Below are 24,104 nucleotides of genomic sequence, written 5' to 3' on the forward strand. Positions count from 1 at the left end.
GGCATAGATAAGTTTCGAATATGGAGTATATCGCCCACTCCTTTGGGTACCTCCTACTCCTAATCGTACCATGTGGTGGTGTGTGGATGTGGTTTTTGGCACAGAAAAATAGATTTTGTGGCGGTTTGAAGGGAGGGGTTTATCCATTGCTATTGGCCTTCCACATTATCGAGACAAGTGAGTAAGTTGAGTGAATTAGGATTATACTTTATATATTTTAACTGTTCGACGTCCGGTTTCTAGTCTTTGTTAAATATAACTTTTGACTTCGCGCTGCTATCGGACTATATTAGCTAACCTCCAGGTACTCGCCAGGTGACATAATAGGAGTAGTGTCTGGAAAAAAGTGCTGCTTTGAAAATCAGGACTTTTTTGCTATCTATCGTATAAAGAGGAGTTGCATTGACTAAAAAATAAAGTATCTGCATTCTTGAAAATGTCTATTTCGAATCATAATTCCTCTCTTTTATTGAATAATAAACCATTTAACTGAACTGGTTTACAACCATGTAAAAACAGCGGGATATCCTTTGACCAACAACAAAAACAACTATTACTTGTGATTGCCCTTTATTTTCATTTTTCTTATACAGTCTCGTCTTAAAAAAGGGTCAAATTCATATCACTTACATGCAAGACATGAAAGAGAAAGTTGCCTGCAAAATTTGGAACTTGAATTTTCTGCACGCATGAAAAGGGTCTGGCTGTAAATAGTTCAACTGATTCATGATTACGGTACCGATGACGATGTTGTTATGCGTGGTGATATTATCGTCCGTAGCAAACCTGAAAAGAAAACAAAACACGTAACATCAATGTTAACCAAGGAATATTTGGAGCAATTGTATGCAGTTTTAAAAATTACATACGTACATATTCATACATCAAGACTAAGATAATATGGAAAATAGATTATCTATACATTTTATGGTATATAAAAAGAATTATTCCTATTCTTAAAAATTAAAAAAATAGGAACACTTTTAGAAGCTCTGCTAACTTTTACATCTAAAAATATTGGACAAATTTAAATACGGTTTGAGCACAAATTTGCCCCAGGTGAAGAGCAAGTTTAGTGCGTATTTTACAAACTTAAATTAGAGTCTGCAATATTATATTTGTATCTTAGCTTATTTTGCAATTTACCCTGAAAAGGAGATTTCTTTGGAACTGCTGTTTTTTGGAATAAAACAAACTCCACAAAAGTGCATTTATGAAACCTGAAAAAAAGAAGAAGACAGCGATGCACTCAAACAACGAAAACAAGCACAAAATCGTGCAAAAACCTACAATCTCAATTAAAAGCTTATGTACATATGCGCAACATACAAACAGACATGCAAAATATTTAATTATCATGCAGCACTGCATTTTGCACAGATACGAGACAAGAATAACATTGTTTTTTTTTTTTTTTAATAAATTCCTTTGCCAGCGATAATGAATTTGTCGTCGTCCATCAGAGTAGTACGAGTACGTTAACTAAAGGGATTTGGTTTCATTTTTGCGAAGTAGTTTTGTTTAACTCCACGACTACTCAATAATAATATATTGATATTGAATATCACTTCGATTACGAATGATCCATAAAAATGTAAGGCAGGATTTTAAGTGCATGCAAATTTTTGCTCATAAAACTGCCAAACATTGCAATTGTTTTTTTTTTTTTTTTTTGTTACCAAGGTTTTTGGGAAATCCATAAATGGGTTGCTTTTGTTGTTTTCATTTGCCTCAGCAAAAGCAGACTGCATAAAATCGAGAAAGAAACACATAGTAAAAAATAAGAAGAGGTATCTCAAAAAGTTAACATCAGACTAGGCATGCAATAATGCAATTTTTATTTTATTTTATTTTATTTTTTTGTCAAAAATGACTTCAAAACGTCAAAAGTTATTGATTTAATGTTCGTACTTAACTTTGCATCAAAATCTATATTCTTTAAAAATCCACGCAGGTCCCTTGGAAAATATTCTTAAAGAATCAAAGAAGGTCCCCTTGAGAATATTCTTAAAAAATCTACTTAGGTCCCTTGGAAAATATTCTTAAAAACTTCAAAGCAGGTCCCTTGGAAAATATTCTAAAAAATCAACGCAGGTCCCTTGGAAAATATTCTTAAAAACTTTTTCCAAGTCTTAAAAAATATTCTTAAAAATCCACGCAATTCCCGTGGAATATATACTTAAAAAATCCACGCAGGTCCCGTGGAATATATACTTAAAAAATCCAGGTAAATCCCTTGGAAAATATTCTTAAAAAACCCACGTAAATCACTTCGAAAATATTCTTAAAAATCCACGCAGGTTCCTTAAAAACTATTCTTAAAAATCCACGCAGGTTCCTTAAAAACTATTCTTAAAAATCCACGCAGGTTCCTTAAAAACTATTCTTAAAAATCCACGCAGGTTCCTTAAAAACTATTCTTAAAAATCCACGCAGGTTCCTTAAAAACTATTCTTAAAAAATCCACGCTGCTGCCTTAGAAAATATTCGCAAAAAAATCCATGCTGGCCCCTTTGAAGAGATTCTTAACATATCCAGGCTGGTCCCTTTGAAAGTATTCTTAAAAAAACCACGATTGTCCCTTAGAAAATATTAACAAAAAAATATTTTTAAAAAATCTACGCGGCTGGAAAATATTTTTAAAAAAATCCACGCTGGCTGGAAAATATTTTTAAAAAATCCACGCTGAGTGTAAAATATTTTAAAAAAAATCCACGCTTGTTGGAAAATATTTTTAAAAAAATTCACGCTGGCTGGAAAATATTTTTAAAAAAAATCACGCGGGTTGGAAAATACTTTTAAAAAAATCCACGCCGTTGTCTTAGAAAAATATTTTTAAAAAATCCACGCCGTTGTCTTAGAAAATTTTTTTTAAAAAATCCACGTTGGCTGGAAAATATTTTTAAAAAATCCACGCCGTTGTCTTAGAAAAATATTTTTAAAAAATCCACGCCGTTGTCTTAGAAAAATATTTTTAAAAAATCCACGCCGTTGTCTTAGAAAAATATTTTTAAAAAATCCACGCCGTTGTCTTAGAAAAATATTTTTAAAAAATCCACGCCGTTGTCTTAGAAAAATATTTTTAAAAAATCCACGCCGTTGTCTTAGAAAAATATTTTTAAAAAATCCACGCTGGCTGGAAAATATTTTTAAAAAATCAACGCTGGCTGGAAAATATTTTTAAAAAAATCCACGCTGGCTGGAAAATATTTTTAAAAAAATCCACGCTGGCTGGAAAATATTTTTAAAAAAATCTACGCTGGCTGGGAAATATTTCTAAAAAAAACCACGCTGGCTGGAAAATATTTTTAAGAAAATCCACGCTGGCTGGAAAATATTTTTAAAAAAATCCACGCTGGCTGGAAAATATTTTTAAAAAAATCCACGCTGGCTGGAAAATATTTTTAAAAAAATTCACGCTGGCTTCAAAATATTTTAAAAAAATCCAGGCTGGCTTCAAAAAAAATTTAAAAAAAATCCACGCTGGCTGGAAAATATTTTTAAAAAAATCCACGCTGGCTGGAAAATATTTTTAAAAGAATTCACGCTGGCTGGAAAATATGTTTAAAAAATCCATGTTGACTGGAAAATATTTTTAAAAAATCCACGCTGGCTGGAAAATATTTTAAAAAAATCCACGCTGGCTGGAAAATATTTTTAAAAAATCAACGCTGGCTGGAAAATATTTTTAAAAAATCCACGCTGGCTGGAAAATATTTTTAAAAAATCCACGCTGGCTGGAAAATATTTTTAAAAAAATCCACGCTGGCTGGAAAATATTTTTAAAAAATCCACGCTGGCTGGAAAATATTTGTAAAAAATCCACGCTGGCTGGAAAATATTTTAAAAAAAATCCACGCTGACTGGAAAATATTTTTAAAAAATCCACGCTGACTGGAAAATATTTTTAAAAAATCCACGCTGACTGGAAAATATTTTTAAAAAAATCCACGCTGACTGAAAAATATTTTTAAAAAATCCACGCTGACTGAAAAATATTTTTAAAAAATCCACGCTGACTGAAAAATATTTTTAAAAAATCCACGCTGACTGAAAAATATTTTTAAAAAATCCACGCTGACTGAAAAATATTTTTAAAAAATCCACGCTGACTGAAAAATATTTTTAAAAAATCCACGCTGACTGAAAAATATTTTTAAAAAATCCACGCTGACTGAAAAATATTTTTAAAAAATCCACGCTGACTGAAAAATATTTTTAAAAAATCCACGCTGACTGAAAAATATTTTTAAAAAATCCACGCTGACTGAAAAATATTTTTAAAAAATCCACGCTGACTGAAAAATATTTTTAAAAAATCCACGCTGACTGAAAAATATTTTTAAAAAATCCACGCTGACTGAAAAATATTTTTAAAAAATCCACGCTGACTGAAAAATATTTTTAAAAAATCCACGCTGACTGAAAAATATTTTTAAAAAATCCACGCTGACTGAAAAATATTTTTAAAAAATCCACGCTGACTGAAAAATATTTTTAAAAAATCCACGCTGACTGAAAAATATATTTTTAAAAAATCCACGCTGACTGAAAAATATTTTTAAAAAATCCACGCTGACTGAAAAATATTTTTAAAAAATCCACGCTGACTGAAAAATATTTTTAAAAAATCCACGCTGACTGAAAAATATATTTTTAAAAAATCCACGCTGACTGAAAAATATATTTTTAAAAAATCCACGCTGACTGAAAAATATTTTTAAAAAATCCACGCTGACTGAAAAATATTTTTAAAAAATCCACGCTGACTGAAAAATATTTTTAAAAAATCCACGCTGACTGAAAAATATTTTTAAAAAATCCACGCTGACTGAAAAATATTTTTAAAAAATCCACGCTGACTGAAAAATATTTTTAAAAAATCCACGCTGACTGAAAAATATTTTTAAAAAATCCACGCTGACTGAAAAATATTTTTAAAAAATCCACGCTGGCTGGAAAATATTTTTAAAAAATCCACGCTGGCTGGAAAATATTTTTAAAAAATCCAAGCTGGCTGGAAAATATTTTTAAAAAATCCACGCTGGCTGGAAAATATTTTTAAGAAATCCTCGCTGGCTGGAAAATATTTTTAAAAAATCCACGCTGGCTGGAAAATATTTTTAAAAAATCCACGCTGGCTGGAAAATATTTTTAAAAAACCCACGCTGGCTGGAAAATATTTTTAAAAAACCCACGCTGGCTGGAAAATATTTTTAAAAAACCCACGCTGACTGGAAGATATTTTTTAAAAAAAATTAATAATTTTAAAAAATCTACGCTGACTGGAAAATATTACTAAAAAATCCACGCTGACTGGAAAATATTTTTAAAAAATTTACGCTGACTGGAAAATATTTTTAAAAAATTTCAGCTGGTCCCTTAGAAAATATTCTGAAAAATCCTTACTGGTCCCTTAGAAAATATTCCAAAAAAATTCATGCTGGTTCCTACAAAAATATACACATAGAAAATCCACGCAGATCCCTTGGCAAATATTCTTAAAAATCCCTTGGAAAATATTCTTAAAAAAATCTACGCAGGTCCCTTGGAAAAGTGTTTTAAAATCTACGCAGATCCTCTGAAAAATATTCCTAAAAATCTACGCAAGTCTCGTAAAAAATATTCTTAAAAGTCCAAGCAGGTCCCTTGGAAAATATTCTTAAAAAAATCCACGCCGATGCCTTAGAAAAATATTCTAAAAAATGCACGTTGGTCCTTTGGAAAAATATTCATAAACATTCCAAACTGGTCCTTTAGAAAAATATTCTTAAAACATCCCAGCATGTGCCTTGGAAAATATTCTTTAAAAAATCCAAGCAAGTCCCATGGCCAATGTTCATAAAAAATCTACGCATATGGCGCAGATGGTACTTTAAAAAATGTTCATAAAAATCCAATCTAATGACTCAGATGGTCCTTAAAAATATTCCTCAGATGGTCTTTCAGGTTCAAATGCTTAAGGCTCGGATGGCACGGTGCACCTGAACCATCTTTAAATGCTTTCACCTGGGAAGTTTTTGCGGATTCATAGCGAGAAAAATCAAAAAAAAAAAAAAAAAAAAAATCGCCGGAATGATTTTTAAATAAATCGCGATCAAAGTTCACATTTTTAGGGTGTTTCAGATTTTCGCGATTTTGCTCGGAAACCGCAAGTCCTATCGAAATGGGACTAAAGAAAATATTGTAGCAGTGAAAATTCCCTACAAGATTGACCTTTGTGATATTTTCGTAGGTTTTACCGATTTGTATACTCTCAGCATTTATGCTAACGAGGGTATATACACTTTCATACGGGCAAAATGTGCCTCATCGAAAAAATGGTTTTAGACCACAAGTATGTTTGGACGAAATGTGTTTCAGACAATTTGGAGTCGATTTAGCAATGTCCGTCCGTCTGTCTGTCTGTCTGGCTGGTGCGCACGATAACTCTCGAACGGATGAACCGATTTGGTCCAAAAGTTGGCTATCGCAATATTTTGTCCAAACTTAGTTTAAGTTCGAAGATGGGTTATATCGGGTTATATCCGGTACCTCCCCCACAAAAGTTCGAAAATGTTTGGAAAATTTGTGCGCGCCATAACTCTTGAAGGGAATAACCGACTTGGTCCATACTTAGCACATCGTGATATTTCTACCAAACTTAGATGAGGTTCTAATATGGACCCAATCGGTCCACGCCTTCAGGTACCTCCCACACAAAATTTCGGAAAACTTCAGTTTAGGACCTGCTCTCGAATCGCTTTGATTTTTATTGCAACAACGTTTGTTCACTGCCCCCCCCCCCATACGACGGTACAAGTTTCATCAGGGGCAAGTCCATACTTCCTGAGAAAATAGCCTAAAAGTTGCAAAGATCCCCTATGACACCGAGTGTGGTGGTTGGAGAGCAAGATAACTCTCGAACGGAGCAAGATAACTCTCGAACGGAATTTGGCCTTCATAATATTATGTCCAAATATAGTTTAAATTCGAAGATAAGCCATATCGGTCCACTCCTTCAGGTACCTGCCCCACAAAAGTTGAAAAATGTTCGGAAAAATTGTGCGCACGATAACTTTTGAAGGGAGTGACCGATGTAATCCATACTTTGCACATCCTAATATATCTACCAGATATAGATCAGGTTCGAATATGGACTATATTTGTCTCCTCCTTCTGGCACCTCTCACACAAAATTTCGAATAAGTTCACTTTAAGACCTGCTCTCGAATCACTTTGATTTGTGTTGAAGCGATTTGCATTCGCTACCTCCATTAGACGGTAAAACAGCCCGAAAGGTGTAAAAAATGCTAGGACGATATCACTTGAATGGGGCAACCAATTTGGTCTAAACTTTGGACCTCCTAATATTTTGTCAAAATGTAGTTTAACTTTTAAAATGGCGCATATCGGTCATCCCTAAGGGTACCTCCCCCACAAGAGTTCAACATTTGTGTCTTAGTGCAGTTAATTCCTAATCCACATTTTTGTCGGCAAGTTCAGATGTCCAAAAAGGGCCACAAAATTCAGAGGAGACCTTAAATACATTCGATCTGTCCGTAGGAGAAAGTTTCACTTTACATTGGCTGAGGGTATATATCTGTCGGCAAAGCCGACTGACACTTTTTTAATTGTTGTAATGCAAATCGACTATAGTCCTTTGAACACAATCAATTTGCATGGCATTTTTATGAAATGTGAAAAATACAATTAATCTACAAACTCACTGCGTTTTTTTATTGATGAACGGCTGTGATTTATATCGATGGGATAGATATTTTCTCTTATCAAAACATCCGGACTGGTAGTGTTATTAGGATTTTCTTATTGCAAACGTACTTGCATGAGCTTGTTAAATATAGAAGTGCAGTAGTGAAATTCTGCAACTTCAATTTTTGAGTTACCACAAAAGTCGGTAACTAAAACACAAAATTATGAATGAAAAGTATCAATAAAAGTTGACGGCACTGTTTCTATCGGTAGGATTTAGCAACAGCTTTGTTTTCGTTGTTAACATACCGAAATTTCTCGTTAATTATCCAAATTATGAGCATTTTAATTTTACCGATATTTGTCGGTAACTCGAAAAACGAGTTACAGAATTCCACTACAGGTCAAAATTTTAGGTTTTTTTTGGTCTTCAGGATTTTGCTTGAAAACCGCAAGTCCTATTGAAATAGGACTCAAGAAAATGTATCTGTAAAGTAAAATCCTGAGCACCTTAAAATGTGAACTTTGATGGCGAATTATTTGAAAATCGCTCTGGCGATTTTTTGTTTGTTTTTTTTTTGTTCTCATATATGAACATTGTAGTTTCAGAATTCCCAAAAATTTCCCAGGTGTAAGCACCTTCTATTTAAAGTTTTTCTCAGGCGCACCGTGATGGTCTGACTCAGATAGTCCTGCTTATGATTCAGATAGTCCTGTAGAAAAATGTTTCTAAAAAATTCAAGCTTATGGCTTAGATGATCCTTTATTTTCAGATGGCCTTTGTCACAGATATTCTTGCAAATCTTCCTAAATTCGTCAATTATAGCTTCCAAGTTATTTGTGGGATATAAAACGTCATATTTATCATCACCACGATGATCTTCCTCAGACCGGTAGTAACAGAAAACCCACAACAACAACAGCAGCAGGCGTTTGGTGTCAACAATATTTACTTCGGCAGCATGCAAATAAACAAGTTAAACGCCTTCAAAATTAATTCAAATGCAACAAAAACAACAACACGTCGGAACGAAAAATTACGAGATGGATGCTTACCTCTGATACAAGCAAGATTTAAGAGATACAACATGCTTTATAACCAAACAGTAGTCGAACATGTTGTCATAATTCATACGCCAGCCAGAAGGTGGATATGTACGAACGAACTTAGCGTAGCGTTTACGGAGAGGAAGCTAAATTGTTGCAGTTGTTGATGACTGATAGCTGTCACAAAAGCTGCCAGATTGCTTAATAAAACAACGTCTTCACACTTTTTATTCAGAATACACAAAAAGATATACAAAGTCATGCTGCGTTGTTGTGGCGATTGATGCTATTTTCATTCTTTGTAAGGTTTATTTCATGAGCAATTGTGAAAAGGGGTTTTGCAATTTGACATGTTTTGTGTAGGGGTTTGTAATGAAGTTGAAATGAATATGGTTGTAAACAACAATATTGAATAGTGTGTTAAAATATATATTTCAACATAAGGAAAGATCAGAAATTGATCCACTCTTAGTTAATGTTGTGAAGAAATCATCCAAGTTGATAAGACATCTATGTCTTGTTTACACGAAGACCCTGACAAAGTTATTTTATTATTCCTCTTTGTAGCTTTAGTATAATATTTTAATATAATATTGTAATTGTTGTTTTTTTCTCTTCCTCTTTTCAGATGGTTCACACAAATCACCAATGCCCACCGTTACACCAATTCAAGGACCAATTTACCTCAAAAATGGTACCGTACCCGTTGTACCACTATTCCATTATCCCACATTCAATAATGGTTCATTTGTTCAGATACCCGTAAGTATTTCGATATGAAAACAAAACGCAACTAAATGACAGCCACTCAACCGCCTTTTATTAACCTTTTGTTTTACAAACATAACAATAAATGATTAATTATGATCTACAAATTTAGTTCATACACACGCTGACATTGTATGGAAGATATTGCTGTATGACTTCATTTATTTCGGGTAATCTCATTACATGACGGTAGTAGCCAGCTATGATTCAGAAGCCCACCTAGATAAGCTAATGAACAACTTCATTTTTGCAGTTGTGATTCATCGATCATGATGGCTTCTCACTCGACATTGCACTTTGCAATTTAAAACATTATCTGTGTCCTGCCGAGGCAATTGTAGGCATATAAATTCGTTTCAATTTATCATTTATAACAGAAATTTTAATTTTTATTGCCCTTTATGCAAACAATTGCTTGGATTTGATTTATAATTTTGCATTTAAGCGTTTTCAGGCAGAAATTGCCAAGGTTGTTTTGTTTTGATTCGCTTGTCAAAACATGTAATAAATACAGATTCGTAAATTAAGTCATTATTGTAATAGGAGGGTTGGCGTTTTTTATTTGGGATGACAACTTCTATTTTGCTTTTCAAAATAGTCGGGCTTAATCCCATAGTCGTTGTTTTAATATTTTATTATTTATTGGCCTCAAGCTCAAGAAAACTCTTAATTATTTTAATAAATTTGAGAAAGGTCGAAACAAAACAAGATTGAATAAATTATTAAAAGAGCTTTAATTTATTAGTGGAAAAAATTGGCGATGTTTACCAAGGGATAAGGCAAGGAAGACTATAGTTTCATATCTCACCACAGATCTTCATCAGTTCCCTTGTTTCTTGTTTTTTAACAAGAAACTTTTTATACCTATGCCTGACTATTTTGAAAAGCAAAATAGAAATCGTCATCCCAAATAAAAAACGCCAACCCTCCTTATTGTGAGACCGGGCACCGTCGACAAATTGTTGACAATTTTTCCCACTCATAAATTAAAGTTGGTTTACCCAAGGATTACACATGCAAGTAAGTTGCAGACAGTTCTGTATACATATTATAGTCGAAACTTAAATTTTTTCGAACTGACACTTGCATGTGTAAACGTTCGGAAAAAAATTTGAAGTTACTTTCAAAGCACTTACATTGATTACTGACAAGGAAATTTTGTCGGCAGTGAGGTTGTTAGTTGGTGTGGCAGTGAATATGTGTGAGTGTATTGGTATTTTTCGAACTGTCACTTGCATGTGTAAACGGGGGGTTAATAAAATATTAAAACAACGATAAAATACTACACCACGCCCCTTTTTTAAATTTGTTTCTTATTGAAAATTTTTGTCCATGCCCATTTTTTTCAATACACTGTACATACAACACAAAAAATAACTACCGAAAATAATAAAGGACCGAAAAAAGAAGACACTTGTATCGGCGTTTTGAAAGTTTATGTCGGGAAGTAACCTAAATAGGCTTGTCAAGTTCCGCCCATTTTTACAGGTTTTGAAATATTCGACATCAGATTCCTTGGAATTCTTGCATTTTAGGTATAATTACTGATTACTGGCAATATTACTGACAACAATGCGGGCTATCTTTTTATGAATAAATTAACCCTCATGCGAGTCACTAAACGGTTCTTTTTGGTCCTTTTTTCAAAAACGTTTGAAAACTCCTTTAAAATGTGATCGTATCAGATCAAAATATTCTACAAAATTATTTGTCATAAAATTTTACTATAAGTCCCCGAATACACAAAAACTCTAAATCGTACCTAAAAACCAGGAATCTGCCAAAAATAAAATCACATTTTTGGGTTAATGTTGTACTTTATCTAAGTTTATTAAGTTTTGTCCCACAAAACTTCACTCTAGATAGAAGACGTCAAAGACAAAAATATTCTCAATTAAATTTCAATATAAGTCGCCGAATAAATGAAATATGTATTTACAATATATATCAAGAAAATATATGCATCAAATTTGCCAAAAAAAACAAAAACACCCAAATACTCTTTGAATAATTTTGTTTTGTTCTTTTTTCGAGTTGATGCAAGAAAGTAACATGAAATATGGTTTTAGACCAAAGGTGTTAAATGAAGAAATATTCTACACAAATTTTCACTGTAAGTTCCAGAACAAACTAGATATCTGAGTAATATACTTTGTTAAGAAAATGAAGTTACAAAATTAGATATTATAGGTAGAAATTATTTGTTAAACTTTTAGGCTCTTAATTAAAATGTATTCCATACAGAGTCAAAATCTCCTAAAATTTTTCAGTTTTGGGGATTGTGTGAAAAGAAGAAATGTTCCAAGTCAAACTTCATTATGAGTCTCTGAACTAAAGAAATTTTTAGCTATAATATTTAACATCTCCAGAAGCTTTCGTTTTTATACCCTCCACCATATGAGGTAAGGACAGCAATAAATCGGCTGAAGAATAATAAGGCAGCAAAGGCCGATGGGTTACCAGCCGAGCTGTTCAAAACCGGAGGCGACACGCTGATAAGGTGTATTCATCAGCTAGTTAGCACCATCTGGCAGGAAGAACGAGTCCCCGACGATTGGAACCTGAGTATCCTGTGCCCCGTTCACAAGAAGGGAGATAAGACTGTATGCTCTAACTATAGGGGCATAAGTCTACTCCCTATTGCCTACAAGATCGTGTCAGGGATATTGTGCGAACGACTAAAGCCTATGGTCAACGAGATTATTGGACCATACCAACGCGGCTTTAGACCTGGCAAGTCCACCATTGACCAGATATTTACCCTGCGGCAAATCCTGGAGAAGACCCAAGAGACGCAGATCGACACCTACCACCGATTATAAAGCAGCCTTCGACAGCCCGCTGCGTTCAGAGATATTCCAAGCCATGTCTGAATTTGGTATCCCCGCAAGGCTCATCCGGCTTTGTAAATGACTTTAACTGACACGAGGTCCTCAGTTAAAATAGGAAAGAACCTCTCCGAAGAGTTTGGTGCCAAAAGAGGTTTTAGACAAGGAGACAGCCTTTCGTGTGATCTCTTCAACATCCTGCTAGAAAAGGTCATACGAGAGGCAAACGTCAAAAGAAGTGGCACAATCTTCACCAATAGCCACATGTTACTTGCTTATGCTGATGATATAGACATCATGGGCCGATCAGTAAAAGAAGTAACTGATACCTTTACAAAGGTCGAAGGAGAATCTGCTAAAGTTGTCTGGCGGTAAACGGTGAGAAGACCAAGTTGATGGTGTCGACGCGCAATGCGTCCATTGAGCTCGGACCGACTGTGGAAGTTGGTTCCTATAATATTGAGGTAGTAAAAGACTTCGTCTACCTCGGCACCTCCGTAAACACAACAATCGACATCAGTTGTGAAATAAAAATAAGAATTGTATTGGCCAACAGATGCTACTTTGGTTTAAGTAAGCAGTTTAAAAACAAAGCCACATCTCGTCAAACAAAAATAACGCTCTACAAAACACTGATACTACCCGTGCTGATGTATGGCTCCGAAGCCTGTGTACTTGCGCAAGCAGACATGGCAGTGCTTGGTGTGTTTGAGAGAAATATTCTTCGAAAGATCTACGGACCAATCTGCGTTGACGGTGAATATCGACGTGGCATGTATCTGCTATACAACGACATCAATATAGTTAAACGTATCGAGATGCAGCAATTGCGTTGGCTAGGCCATATCATAAGAATGGGCGATGATGAACCCGCTAAAAAGGCGTATAAATACGGACCGCTTGGCGGTGCACGCAGAATTGGCAGGCCAAGGAATATATGGCGAAAACAAGTGGATGATGAGATGAAAAGGCACGGTATTCCAGAGTGCGAAGCAACAAATAGAGAGGAATGTAGATCTCTTCTTAGTTCGGCCTATAGGACAAACGTTCTGTAATGGGCCAGCTAAGTAAGTAAGTATTTGTTGATGAACTTCGAAGGCACCTATCGTATTAAAATCGAACAAACGTTCTGTAATGGGCCAGCTAAGTAAGTAAGTATTTGTTGATGAATTTCAAAGGGACCTATCGTATTAAAATCGCTACATTTGCTAAACTTATGAATGCATCGGCGTGCAATTTAATTTGCAAGGCAACAAAGGTTTTGCCCCCGATCAAATGCTCTTAGTTAGGGCCCAAAGTCCCGACCACGGCCACTTTTTACATATGTTATATCTCGAAAACTAATGAACTGATTTTAATAAAATTTCTTGGAATTTGCATGGGACGATTATCAATCCAAAACAGCAACATAGAGCGGAATATTTCGAAAAAGTCCGTTAGAGAAAGAGAAAAACGACGGGACAGCAACGTGGACCCGGGTCTGCTAGTTTGAAATGAAAACCGAATGTGCTCATCGATTTCTTTGATTAATGGCACCTTTTCATTATAGTTGATGTGGCTTTTCGTGAAAGTTATAAGACTTTAAAAAGGGTTGGAAAGTGTTTTTTTTTTCAATATTTAAATAGAACAAACGATGTTTTGGTTATTAATTTACAAACGTTTATTCATGTCTGTCCTAATGGTACCGCCTGACATTATTGAGACCCAATGTTTTCACTTATTGACTGGGTTTAATTTGTAGACAATTTTTTTAAAACTTTGAATTGATCTGTTTTAAAAATAATTTTAATCAGCTTTTGACAGTAACTGTCCGGAATCTAATCTTATTATTTTGTTAGCCCGGGTAGCTCAGTCGGTAGAGCATTGGACTTTTAATCCAAGGGTCCAGGGTTCAAGTCCCTGCTCGGGCGGTATCTTTTTAATTTCTGTTGCTGTAAGGGAAAGGTTTATTTATAGTGCTCTTCAGAAAAATAATATTGTTCAAATTTCTCTTTAAAATAAAAATTTCCCTTACAATAAATAACCTCACTTGGTAGAGATCTTGAATCTAATTTTTTTCTTCTTGGTTTAAAAAGACGATTGCATCGGCCGGGAATCGAACCCGGGCCGCCCGCGTGGCAGGCGAGCATTCTACCACTGAACCACCGATGCTTATAAAAAGCTGCACATAAGCGAAAATTTTGAACTTTTGTGGGCAGATATCTATGGAGTTGTCCGATATATTCCATCTTAGAACTTGATCAAAGGTTGGAAGAAATATTACGATTTCCAAAATTTCAGCTAAATCGGATGTTCACGACCGGAAGGCCATTATCGCAGAACACATGGACTTGCCAACGGAAAAATTATATCATTCAGGACCACAAAGACTACATGTGGTATGTGGTAAACATTTAAAACTATTTTGAAATTTGCATTTATTCCTACATTTTTGAATTTTTGTATATAGTAAATTTTCGAACTTAATCTAAAAGTCGGTTATTTCCTTTGAGAGTTACCGTGTCAACAGACATATAAGTTCGGATTTGATCTTAAAATAATGGTACCAATGCGAAGAGCTACATTTTTGATCGTGAAAAATTATATATAAAACCCATACACATAAGACCGAATGTACATATAAAAATCTCATTGAGCTTTTCTGGCAATTTCTAAGTTTGATCAGGAATTCCAACTAAATTCTCAAATTTATTTAAAATATATAATCAAACACAAACATTTGGCCTATTACAAGTTAATCAAAAGTTTACAAATTAATTGCTCTTGATTATTTTATTTCGGATGGTATTTTGTGTCTATGTTATGTCACGGAGTCGTGATGCGGTATGGTATCTGAATACTCCACCATTAGTTAGTTCACTACAATGTTTGCAAATATGTCCCGTTCTCTTCGTTCATTTTATGGGCTTTTTACGACTCTAAATCAAGCGAAAATTGTGTGACCTTCACATGTTTTAAAAAGTAATGAAAAATAACAACAACAAATTAGTCAAATTATTTCCGCAAACGTAACATTTGCCAACCCAGCCAGCCAGCGAGCAAGCCAGCCAGCCAATCAGTTTGACCATAAACAACAAAAAATACAACAACTGAGAAACATGATCGAAAATTCAAAATGATCAATAAATTTAACTTTTGATTCAAATCAAATACAAATTCAAAATCAAACCCGCAAAAACAACAAAAAGTAATAAGTCCAATGTATTCTTAGCAGTACTGACTGATCTTCTTCTTCTTCGGCGTCGTCTAACACACATGAAAAGTCAGGCAGCCAGCCGGCATTTTTTGTGGTCGTTTTTTTGCAAACAGGTTGCGAAACCTGATGCCGCCGCAAACACTTTTGCGCAGATGCGAATGAGCGATAAGTGCGTGTGAATTTTTTATTGAAAACAAATACCAATTCAGTAACGTGATTTGTTTTTTATTAGCAAAAAAATCGTATCGAATGTGGAAAATAAAAAAGTAAGCAAAATTAGCTCAAAGAAAAAAATAACAACAATTAAATAAATTACTTGAATGTCAAATTTTTGTTTATGAGTCTACGCAGTATATTGTCATCACACTGATTGCCTGCAGACGTTGTATTACCACCGTGTAACTTTATGAAATAATATTTCATTTGTCTAAGTGTCCTTCAACCGCAAGTGGCTAAGGTTAATGACATGTTTTGGAAATAATTTGATTGTTTACCCTATTTAGTTCAATCTAGTTATGCGGGTGATAAGATTGCTGGGTACTTTCTTAGAAATAATTTTCAAACTCGAGCCGAATTGAATGGATAAAGATGGTATTTGCAATTTAATCGCCTCAAAAATTCGACTCGTCGAAATAGTGCATTCAGACTCCACACATGTTGGGACCAAGTCCCTTTAAGCCAAATTTACAATATTCTTCCGTAGGACTGACATGACAACTCTTTATTGGAGTAACCGATGGCCGATCTATATACAGCCTATTGTTTCTTCTATCGGTCAATTGCTTCTGGCAAAGACCAACATACATATTTCGCTGAAATGCATTTAAAGGGACGTTCGCGAATTGTTTTCAAATTTGTACCCTAGTAGAAATCGGTTTGAAAACTCCAAAAACCCCGTATTGAAATAAATGCATCTATTCCAGTATCTCCAAGAATATAAAAGTTGAAATATTTGTACCGATTTTCCTAAGATAATGAACCAAAAGCTTATTTATTTATTGACAAATTTCTTATAATTACAAATTACAATAAAATTATATTTAAACAAGTAAAAAAGTGTCAGTCGGCTTTGCCGACAGAGGTATACCCTCAGCCAATGTGAATTGAAACTTTCATCTACGGACAGATAGAATGTATTTAGCGTCTCTTCAGAATTTTGTGGCCCTTTTTCAACATTTGAACTTGTCGACAAAAATGTGGATTAGGAATTAAGACAAATGTTGAAGTTTTCTGGGGGAGGTAACCTTAGGGAGGACCGATATACGCCATTTTTGAAGTTAAACTAAATTTTGACAAAATATTAGGAGATCCAAAGTTTGGACCAAATTGGTTGCATCATTCAAGTGATATCGTCCTAACATTTTAATGACATTTTTTTAAATATTGGGGAGAAGTACCGGAAGTTGGGGACCGGTATTGCCCCATGAAACTAAGTTTGGATATAATATGACGAAGACCCAATTTTGCACCAAATCGGTAGAACAGTTCGAGAGCCACATATGGGCTTTTGACACCTTTCGGGATGTTTTCCCAAGAAATATGGACCTGCTCCTGAAAAAACTTTTACCGTCGTAATGAAGGTAGCGAATGCAAATCGCTTCAACAAAAATCAAAGTGATTCGAGAGCAGGTCTTAAAGTTAACTTATCCGAAATTGTGTGTGGGAGGTAGTGCACAAATATAATCCATATTCGAAACTGATCTATATATGGTCACTCAGTCACTCCCTTCAAGAGTTATCGCGTGCATATTTTTATACCCTCAGCTTTTAGGCTAAAGAGGGTATTTACACTTTGGTACGACCAAAAATGTGCCTCATCGAAATAATGGTTTTAGACCCCAAGTATGTTTGTACGATATCCGTTTCAGACAATTTTGAGTAGATCTTGCAATGTCCGTCCGTCTGTCTGTCTGTCTGGCAGGCTGGTGCGCACGATAACTCTCGAACGGATCAATCGATTCGGTTCAAATTTTGGGTATCGAAATATTTTGTCCAGATTCGATTTAAGTTCGAAGATGGGCCATATAGGTCCACTCCTTCAGGTACCTCCCCCACAAATGTTCAAAAATTGTCGCAAAACTTGTGCGCACCATAACTCTTGTAGGGAATAACCGATTTGGTCCATACTTTGCACATCGTGTAATTTCTACCAAACTTAGATGAGGTTCCAATATGGACTCAATCGGTCCACTCCTTCGGGTACCTCCTACACAAAATTTCGGAAAAGTTCAGTTTAGGACCTGGTCTCGAATCGCTTTGATTATTGTTTACTCAAGTTGTATTCGCTGTCCTCTATACGACGCTGTAAGTTTCATTAGGGGCAAGTCCATACTTCCTGAGAAAATAGCCTGAAAATTACAAAAAAACCCTATGACACGGTGTGTAGTGGTTGGAGCGCAAGATAACTCTCGAACGGATCTGCCGATTCGGTCCAAAATTTGGCTTTCGTAATATTTTGTGCAAACTTAGTTCAAGTTCATAGATGGATTATATCGGTCCACTCCTTCGGGTACCTCCCCCACAAAAGTTCGAAAATGTTCGGAAAATTTGTGCATACGATAACTCTTGAAGGGAGTAACCGATTTAGTCCATACTTTGCACATTATGAAATTTCTACCAGACTTAGGTGAGATTCCAATATGGACTCAATCGGTAAACTCCTTCGAGTAGCTCCCACACAAAATTTCGGAAAAGTTCAGTTTAGGACCTGCTCTCGAATCGCCTTGGTTTTTGTTTTAACATATTGTATTCACTGTCCCCTATACGAAGGTACAGGTTTCCTCAGGGGCAAGTCCATACTTCCTGAAAAAATAGCCTGAAAGTTGAAAAACAAACCCTATGACACCATGTTTATGGGTGGAAGCGCAAGATAATTCTCGAACGGAAATGCCGATTACGTCCAAAATTTGGCCTTCGTAATATTGTTTTCAAACTTACCTTAATTTCCACTCCTTCAGTTACCTACACCACAAAAGTTCAAAAATATTCGGAAAAATTGTGCGCACGATAACTCTTGATGGGATTTTGAACTTTAATCCTAATCAACATTTTGTAGGTTCATACGACCAAAATTTTAAAACCCCCTAAATACATAAGTTTTTTGTGACAAAAAAGTGTTTTAATTTGCACAGGCTGAGGGTATATCTCTGTCGGCAAAGCCGACTGATACTTTTTTACTTGTTTCCGATGATTTTTGAATTTTTGTGAGGGAGGTACCTGAAGGAGTGGACCGACATGGTTTATCTCCGAACTTAAACTATGTTTAGACAAAATATTACGAAGGCCAAATTTTGGACGCTCCAACCACTACACACGGTGTCATAGGGGCTTTTTCACCTTTCAGGCTATTTTCTCAGGAAGTATGGACTTGCCCCTGAGAAAACCTGTACCATCGTATAGGGGACAGTGAATATAATATGTTACAACAAAAACCAAGGCGATTCGAGAGCAGGTCCTAAACTGAACTTTTCCGAAATTTTGTGTGGGAGGTACTCGAAGGAGTTTACCGATTGAGTCCATATTGGAACCTCACCTAAGTCTGGTAGAAATTTCATAATGTGCAAAGTATGGACTAAATCGGTTACTCCCTTCAAGAGTTATCGTACGCACAAATTTCCGAACATTTTCGAACTTTTGTGGGGGAGGTACCCGAAGGAGTGGACCGATTGAGTCCATATTTAAACTTCATCTAAGTCTGGTAGAACTTTCACGATGTACAAAGTGTGCGCCAAATCGGTTACTCCCTTCAAGAGTTATCGTGCGCACAAATTTTCCGAACATTTTCGAACTTTTGTGGGGGAGGTACCGGAAGGAGTGGACCGATATAACCCATCTTCGAACTTAAACTAAGTTTGGACAATATATTACTAAAGCCAAATTTTGGACCGAATTGGTTGATCCGTTCGAGAGTTATCGTGCGCTCCAGCCAGCCAGCCAGACGGACGGACATGGCTAAATCAACTACAAATTGTCTGAGACACATTTCGTCCAAACATACTTGGGGTCTAAAACCATTATTTCGATGAGGCACATTTTGCCCGTATAAAAGTGTACACGGTGTGCCTTAACCAAATTTAAATGGAAGGTGCTTACACCTGGGAAGTTTTTACAGATTCCGAAACTACAATGCTCATAGATGAGAAATTCACATTTTTAGGGGTTCTTAAGGTTTTTACGATTTTGCTTGGAAACCGCGAGTCCTATGTAAATGGGCCTGATGAAAATGTTGTAGCTGTGAAAATTCGCCACAAGATTGCCCTGTATGATATTTTCGTAGGTTTTACCGTTTTTGAGATATAGAAGTTCAAATTGAGACAATGCACTGACAGTATCGCCTCCTTATAAAACAATATCATGCTCAGTGCGCCTTAACTAACTTTTGATGAAAACCGCTTACACATGGGAAGATTTCGTGGATTCTGAAACAGCAATGTTCATAGATAAGAAAAATAAAGAAAACAGAAAAAATTGCCGGAGGGATTTTTAAATAAATCGCGATCAAAATTCACAATTTTAGGGTTTTTTTAGGTTTTCACGATTTTTCTTGGAAACCGCAAGTCGTATCGAAATGAGTCTAAAGAAAATGTTGTAGATGTGAAAATTCTCTACAAGACTGACCTTTAGATTTTTTCGTAGGTTTTACCATTTTTGAGATATAGAAGTTCAGTTCAAATTTTTAGGTTTTTATCTTAAGTCTTCAAGAGATTTTGCTTGGAAACCGCAAGTCATATCAAAATGGGACTAAAGAAAATGTTGAAGCTGTGAAAATTCTCTACAACACTGGATGATTTATTTTTTTCCTAGGTTGTACCATTTTCAAGATATAAAAGTTTTATTTGGGAAATTGCAGTAATGACATTGTTTTATAAGGAGGCGATACAGTCAGTGCATTGTCTCAATTTAAACTTCTACAACGATAAAACGGTGCAACCTACGATAGTATCGTAAAGGTCAGTCTTGTGGAGAATTTTCACAGCTACAACATTTTCTTTAGGCCTATTTACATAGGACTCGCTGTCTCCAAGCAAAATCGTGAAAACCTAAAGAATCCCTAAAAATGTGAATTTAAACCGCGATTTATTTGAAAATCCCTCCGGCGATTTTTTTGTTTCTTGATATTTTTCATCTATGAGCATTGTAGTTTCAGAATCTGCAAAAACTTCCCAGGTGTAAGCACCTTCCATTTAAAATTAGTTAAGGGGCACCGTGTGTATATACCCTCGTTAGCATAAATGCTGAGGGTATAACAAAGCTGTTGAAAATTACGCATTTTTGTGTCTGTGCCTATCATTATCATTGCGAAATTCAACAGAAAAAGTATAGAGAGTACAGTTTGAAGTAAGACCGACCAAGTGTTGCGTTGTTTATATTGACTTGAAAAATCAATCTGCAAAAAAGATGGAATTTACTTTTGAACATGTTTGTAATAGTGGATCGAGGAAATTAAAATGGCTATATAGCGATGAAGCTCCATCCTATAGCACTGTGAAAAACTGGCTCCATGAATTCAATCGTAGCGGGCGAACGTACTAAAGTACGAAAGAAAACATCAAACGAAAATTGGGCCCTAATGGCCATAGGGTTTAATGTAGTTTTTTCTCTCCTGGCCATAAATGATCTAGAGACAATATCATTCATCCTCCGACGAACTAGAAATCCAAAGACAAATTCTCATCTAGTCTCATGGCACATATAATACAATACGCCTCTCATAGGTATTGCTATTGGCGGACTAATGTGAGAAGTACATCATACATAAAATGTTTGCGGCTGTAGTCAATGTTCTGGGGGTATGTTTCTTTCTTCCTTTTTTTCGTTTTTTCATAGCAGTGCTTTCTCATCCGGACCTTAGACCTGTTATGTCTGAGTTGAGAATCTCTTCATAGTGTGGCTTATTGTATGACAAATGTTCTGTATGGGCCACCAGAGAAGTACAAAGAAAAACTAACTCACCGTAGAATAAGAGTTGGAACGATTCCTGCCAATCTTCACCAACCCCAATAGTTTCTGATAAAATATTGAAAATGACATTCTTGAAAATAAATGTGAACGCAGTCAAACATAAATTCCTTACCACAAAAACAAAATAATAACTTCGTTTTTCGTAAATCCCTTCACTTGTTTCATTGTTGTTGTTTATTAAACTACAATTCTCTTGTGCAGCAATTTGAAACGAGTCACAAATCTTAATTAGTTTAAACAAATTGCCTTTTGTTGTTCACAAGCCAATGAGCAATTTGTTTAAAATATGTTATGTGGGGTGCCTGTCTGCCTGCCTTTCAAGCCTTTCTAAAGACCTTTAAGGCACTTTGCAATGTTGGCAATTGGCAGCGATGATGACAACAATGATGATGATCACCACCACCATCATCGACATCGTTAAAATCGAGGTTAAAAGCCTACAACTAAATGTCGCACAAGGAGGAACGTAAAGATGAAATGACAATGGATTTTGATGGAGAATCAAAATGACAAATGAGTGATTTTGTGCTGCGACCAATCATCGTTGCCTTTTTTCAAATATCAACGAAAATGAAATACAAAGTTCAGCGGCAACACATAATGTGAAGAGTGAAGAGTTCATGTGGCATGGCAGCATGGAGCAGGCAAAAGATCATTGCCATCGAATGGTTTGTCAGTTGCCTATGATTAGCTAAAAATAACTCACCACCAAAACATGTTGTGTGCGTTATGTGGCGATAAATGTAAAGACCTTTTGGAAGGCATTTGGGGATTTTCCTTATCTTTGAATGAACCCATGAAGTGGAAAATCTAATGTTGGAAAAAATATAAAAAAGAAAGGAAATTGAGTTGGAAAACCCATGATCGATTTTGTATAAGCATCGGTGGTTCAGTGGTAGAATGCTCGCCTGCCACGCGGGCGGCCCGGGTTCGATTCCCGGCCGATGCAAATTGAATTTTTTATTAAATTTAATTTGCATAGCTATTTTTTTATTGTTTGGCTCGTGCGTAAAATTGTTTATTGTTTGTTATTCAAAGAAATATCATCAGTTTTGAAATGTGCTTAAAATTAAAATTTCCAATCATTTTTTCTTGTCGTCAGCAGGTGACTGTCTATTGCGCATATTTTTTGTTCGATTTGCATAAAAAACATTTGTTGTTGATTTATTTGCCAAAAAGTGTTCGAAACAATTCATTTTTATTATCTTCATATATGAGGTGTGACAATTTATGATTGACTTTAGTGATCTTAACCCGCTCTAAACCAACCATGGACCAATATGATGTGAATGATAACAAAAATAGGTACATCTTAAAGATTTGGAAATTTTCAAATGGAAGAAGGAAAAAGAAATGCTGTATCTCAAATTCAAATTTAACAAATTTTTGGAACTTTTTTTACACTAAAAATTCGCAGAAGTCTATTTTTATAAATTATTTATTTTATAAATTAAAACCAGCGCCGATTTTCAGAAATTTTCGTAAGATTCGTTTTTAGGCCGTAACTAGGTATCAATGAATGAAAAATTGCTTTTTTGGGGACACCTTATATACATACGTATAAATTTAAGCAAAACGGGGACATGTACCTAAAATTAGGTTTATGTTTGGTATTTATTTATTTTTTTATCTTTAATATTCCATACATTACTTAAAATATGGACTTTAATAATGACCCATAATATTGAAAAATAATCATTTCCATAGTGACATGACCTAAAAAAAGATAAATTGCATCGGCCGGGAATCGAACCCGGGCCGCCCGCGTGGCAGGCGAGCATTCTACCACTGAACCACCGATGCTTGATGAAAACTCTTCAAACAGCAATCAATTTATTTAACAAAGTTCATTGAATTTAAACTAAAACCGCAAGCAGCTTAAACCCGTTTAGCATCTTCTTCATGCAGCAGCTGATCAATAATAGTAGCTCATCTTTGCCTCCCCTCATGATTTTCTTCATTACGAGTATAGACCATAGCCGACCAAGAAGAGCGAGCGCTTAAATTTTTTATGTGTGGGTAAAATTACACTGACAGAACAGGTTGATGATTTTCATATTGAGTGTGAAATGAAAAATATATTGTTGGCGCGTTCGCTTTGTATACATTTTTTATTGTTGCATTGCAGACGAGGCATTCTGCGTCATTAAAAATATTAATACAAAACAAAAAATCATTTTCAAATTCTTCCCTCCACATATTTGCTGTACAACTGCAAAATCTTTTCTGTGTACCCAAAAATAAACAAATAAAGCGGCATCAACCTGCTTGCATGAAATTCAGTACAAGACTGAAGTAAAAAAATCAAAACATTTGCTCTCTTACTTTGCGTTCGGGTCGCGTGTGTGTGATTTGCCGAAAAACTTCGTAACCAAATCAATACCCACGAACGGGTTTGGTATAGACAACTGCAAAGCTAAACGATAAGTTGTCTAGTTAGTAAACCCCACGACGAACCGAAAACCCGCCAGCCACAAGTTTGCAGTAGCAGCTTTTTTTCTGCTCAACCGTCATCTCCTCTTTCACACACATCCACCAAAACAATTAGTTTTGATTTTCTTCGTAGCCCAAAGGAAGGTCTTGAAATCCAAACCAGCCAGTCACACAATCTC

General features: G+C 35.3%; 1 protein-coding gene and 4 non-coding genes across 7 annotated transcripts in view; 3 read left to right on the forward strand and 2 right to left on the reverse strand.

Annotated features, from left to right (window-relative positions):
- spz3 (Spaetzle domain-containing protein 3) overlaps positions 1-24,104 on the forward strand; it is a 121,056-nt gene that overhangs the window by 49,013 nt on the left and 47,939 nt on the right. For all 3 annotated transcript variants that reach the window (XM_073971333.1, XM_073971335.1, XM_073971334.1), the window contains one exon: positions 9,368-9,501. In XM_073971333.1, coding sequence (XP_073827434.1) covers positions 9,368-9,501 — 134 coding nt within the window. The remainder of the gene's footprint in view (positions 1-9,367; positions 9,502-24,104) is intronic.
- Positions 14,173-14,245, forward strand: TRNAK-UUU (transfer RNA lysine (anticodon UUU)). The gene has a single exon. It is a non-coding gene; the product is annotated as a tRNA-Lys (tRNA).
- TRNAG-GCC (transfer RNA glycine (anticodon GCC)) lies at positions 14,416-14,486 on the reverse strand. Its single transcript has one exon. It is a non-coding gene; the product is annotated as a tRNA-Gly (tRNA).
- Positions 22,371-22,441, forward strand: TRNAG-GCC (transfer RNA glycine (anticodon GCC)). The gene has a single exon. It is a non-coding gene; the product is annotated as a tRNA-Gly (tRNA).
- On the reverse strand, positions 23,225-23,295 carry TRNAG-GCC (transfer RNA glycine (anticodon GCC)). The gene has a single exon. It is a non-coding gene; the product is annotated as a tRNA-Gly (tRNA).

The sequence above is a fragment of the Musca autumnalis genome, unplaced genomic scaffold, assembly GCF_047663935.1.
Source record: "Musca autumnalis isolate F117 unplaced genomic scaffold, ASM4766393v1 scaffold_2, whole genome shotgun sequence".
Taxonomy (NCBI): domain Eukaryota; kingdom Metazoa; phylum Arthropoda; class Insecta; order Diptera; family Muscidae; genus Musca; species Musca autumnalis.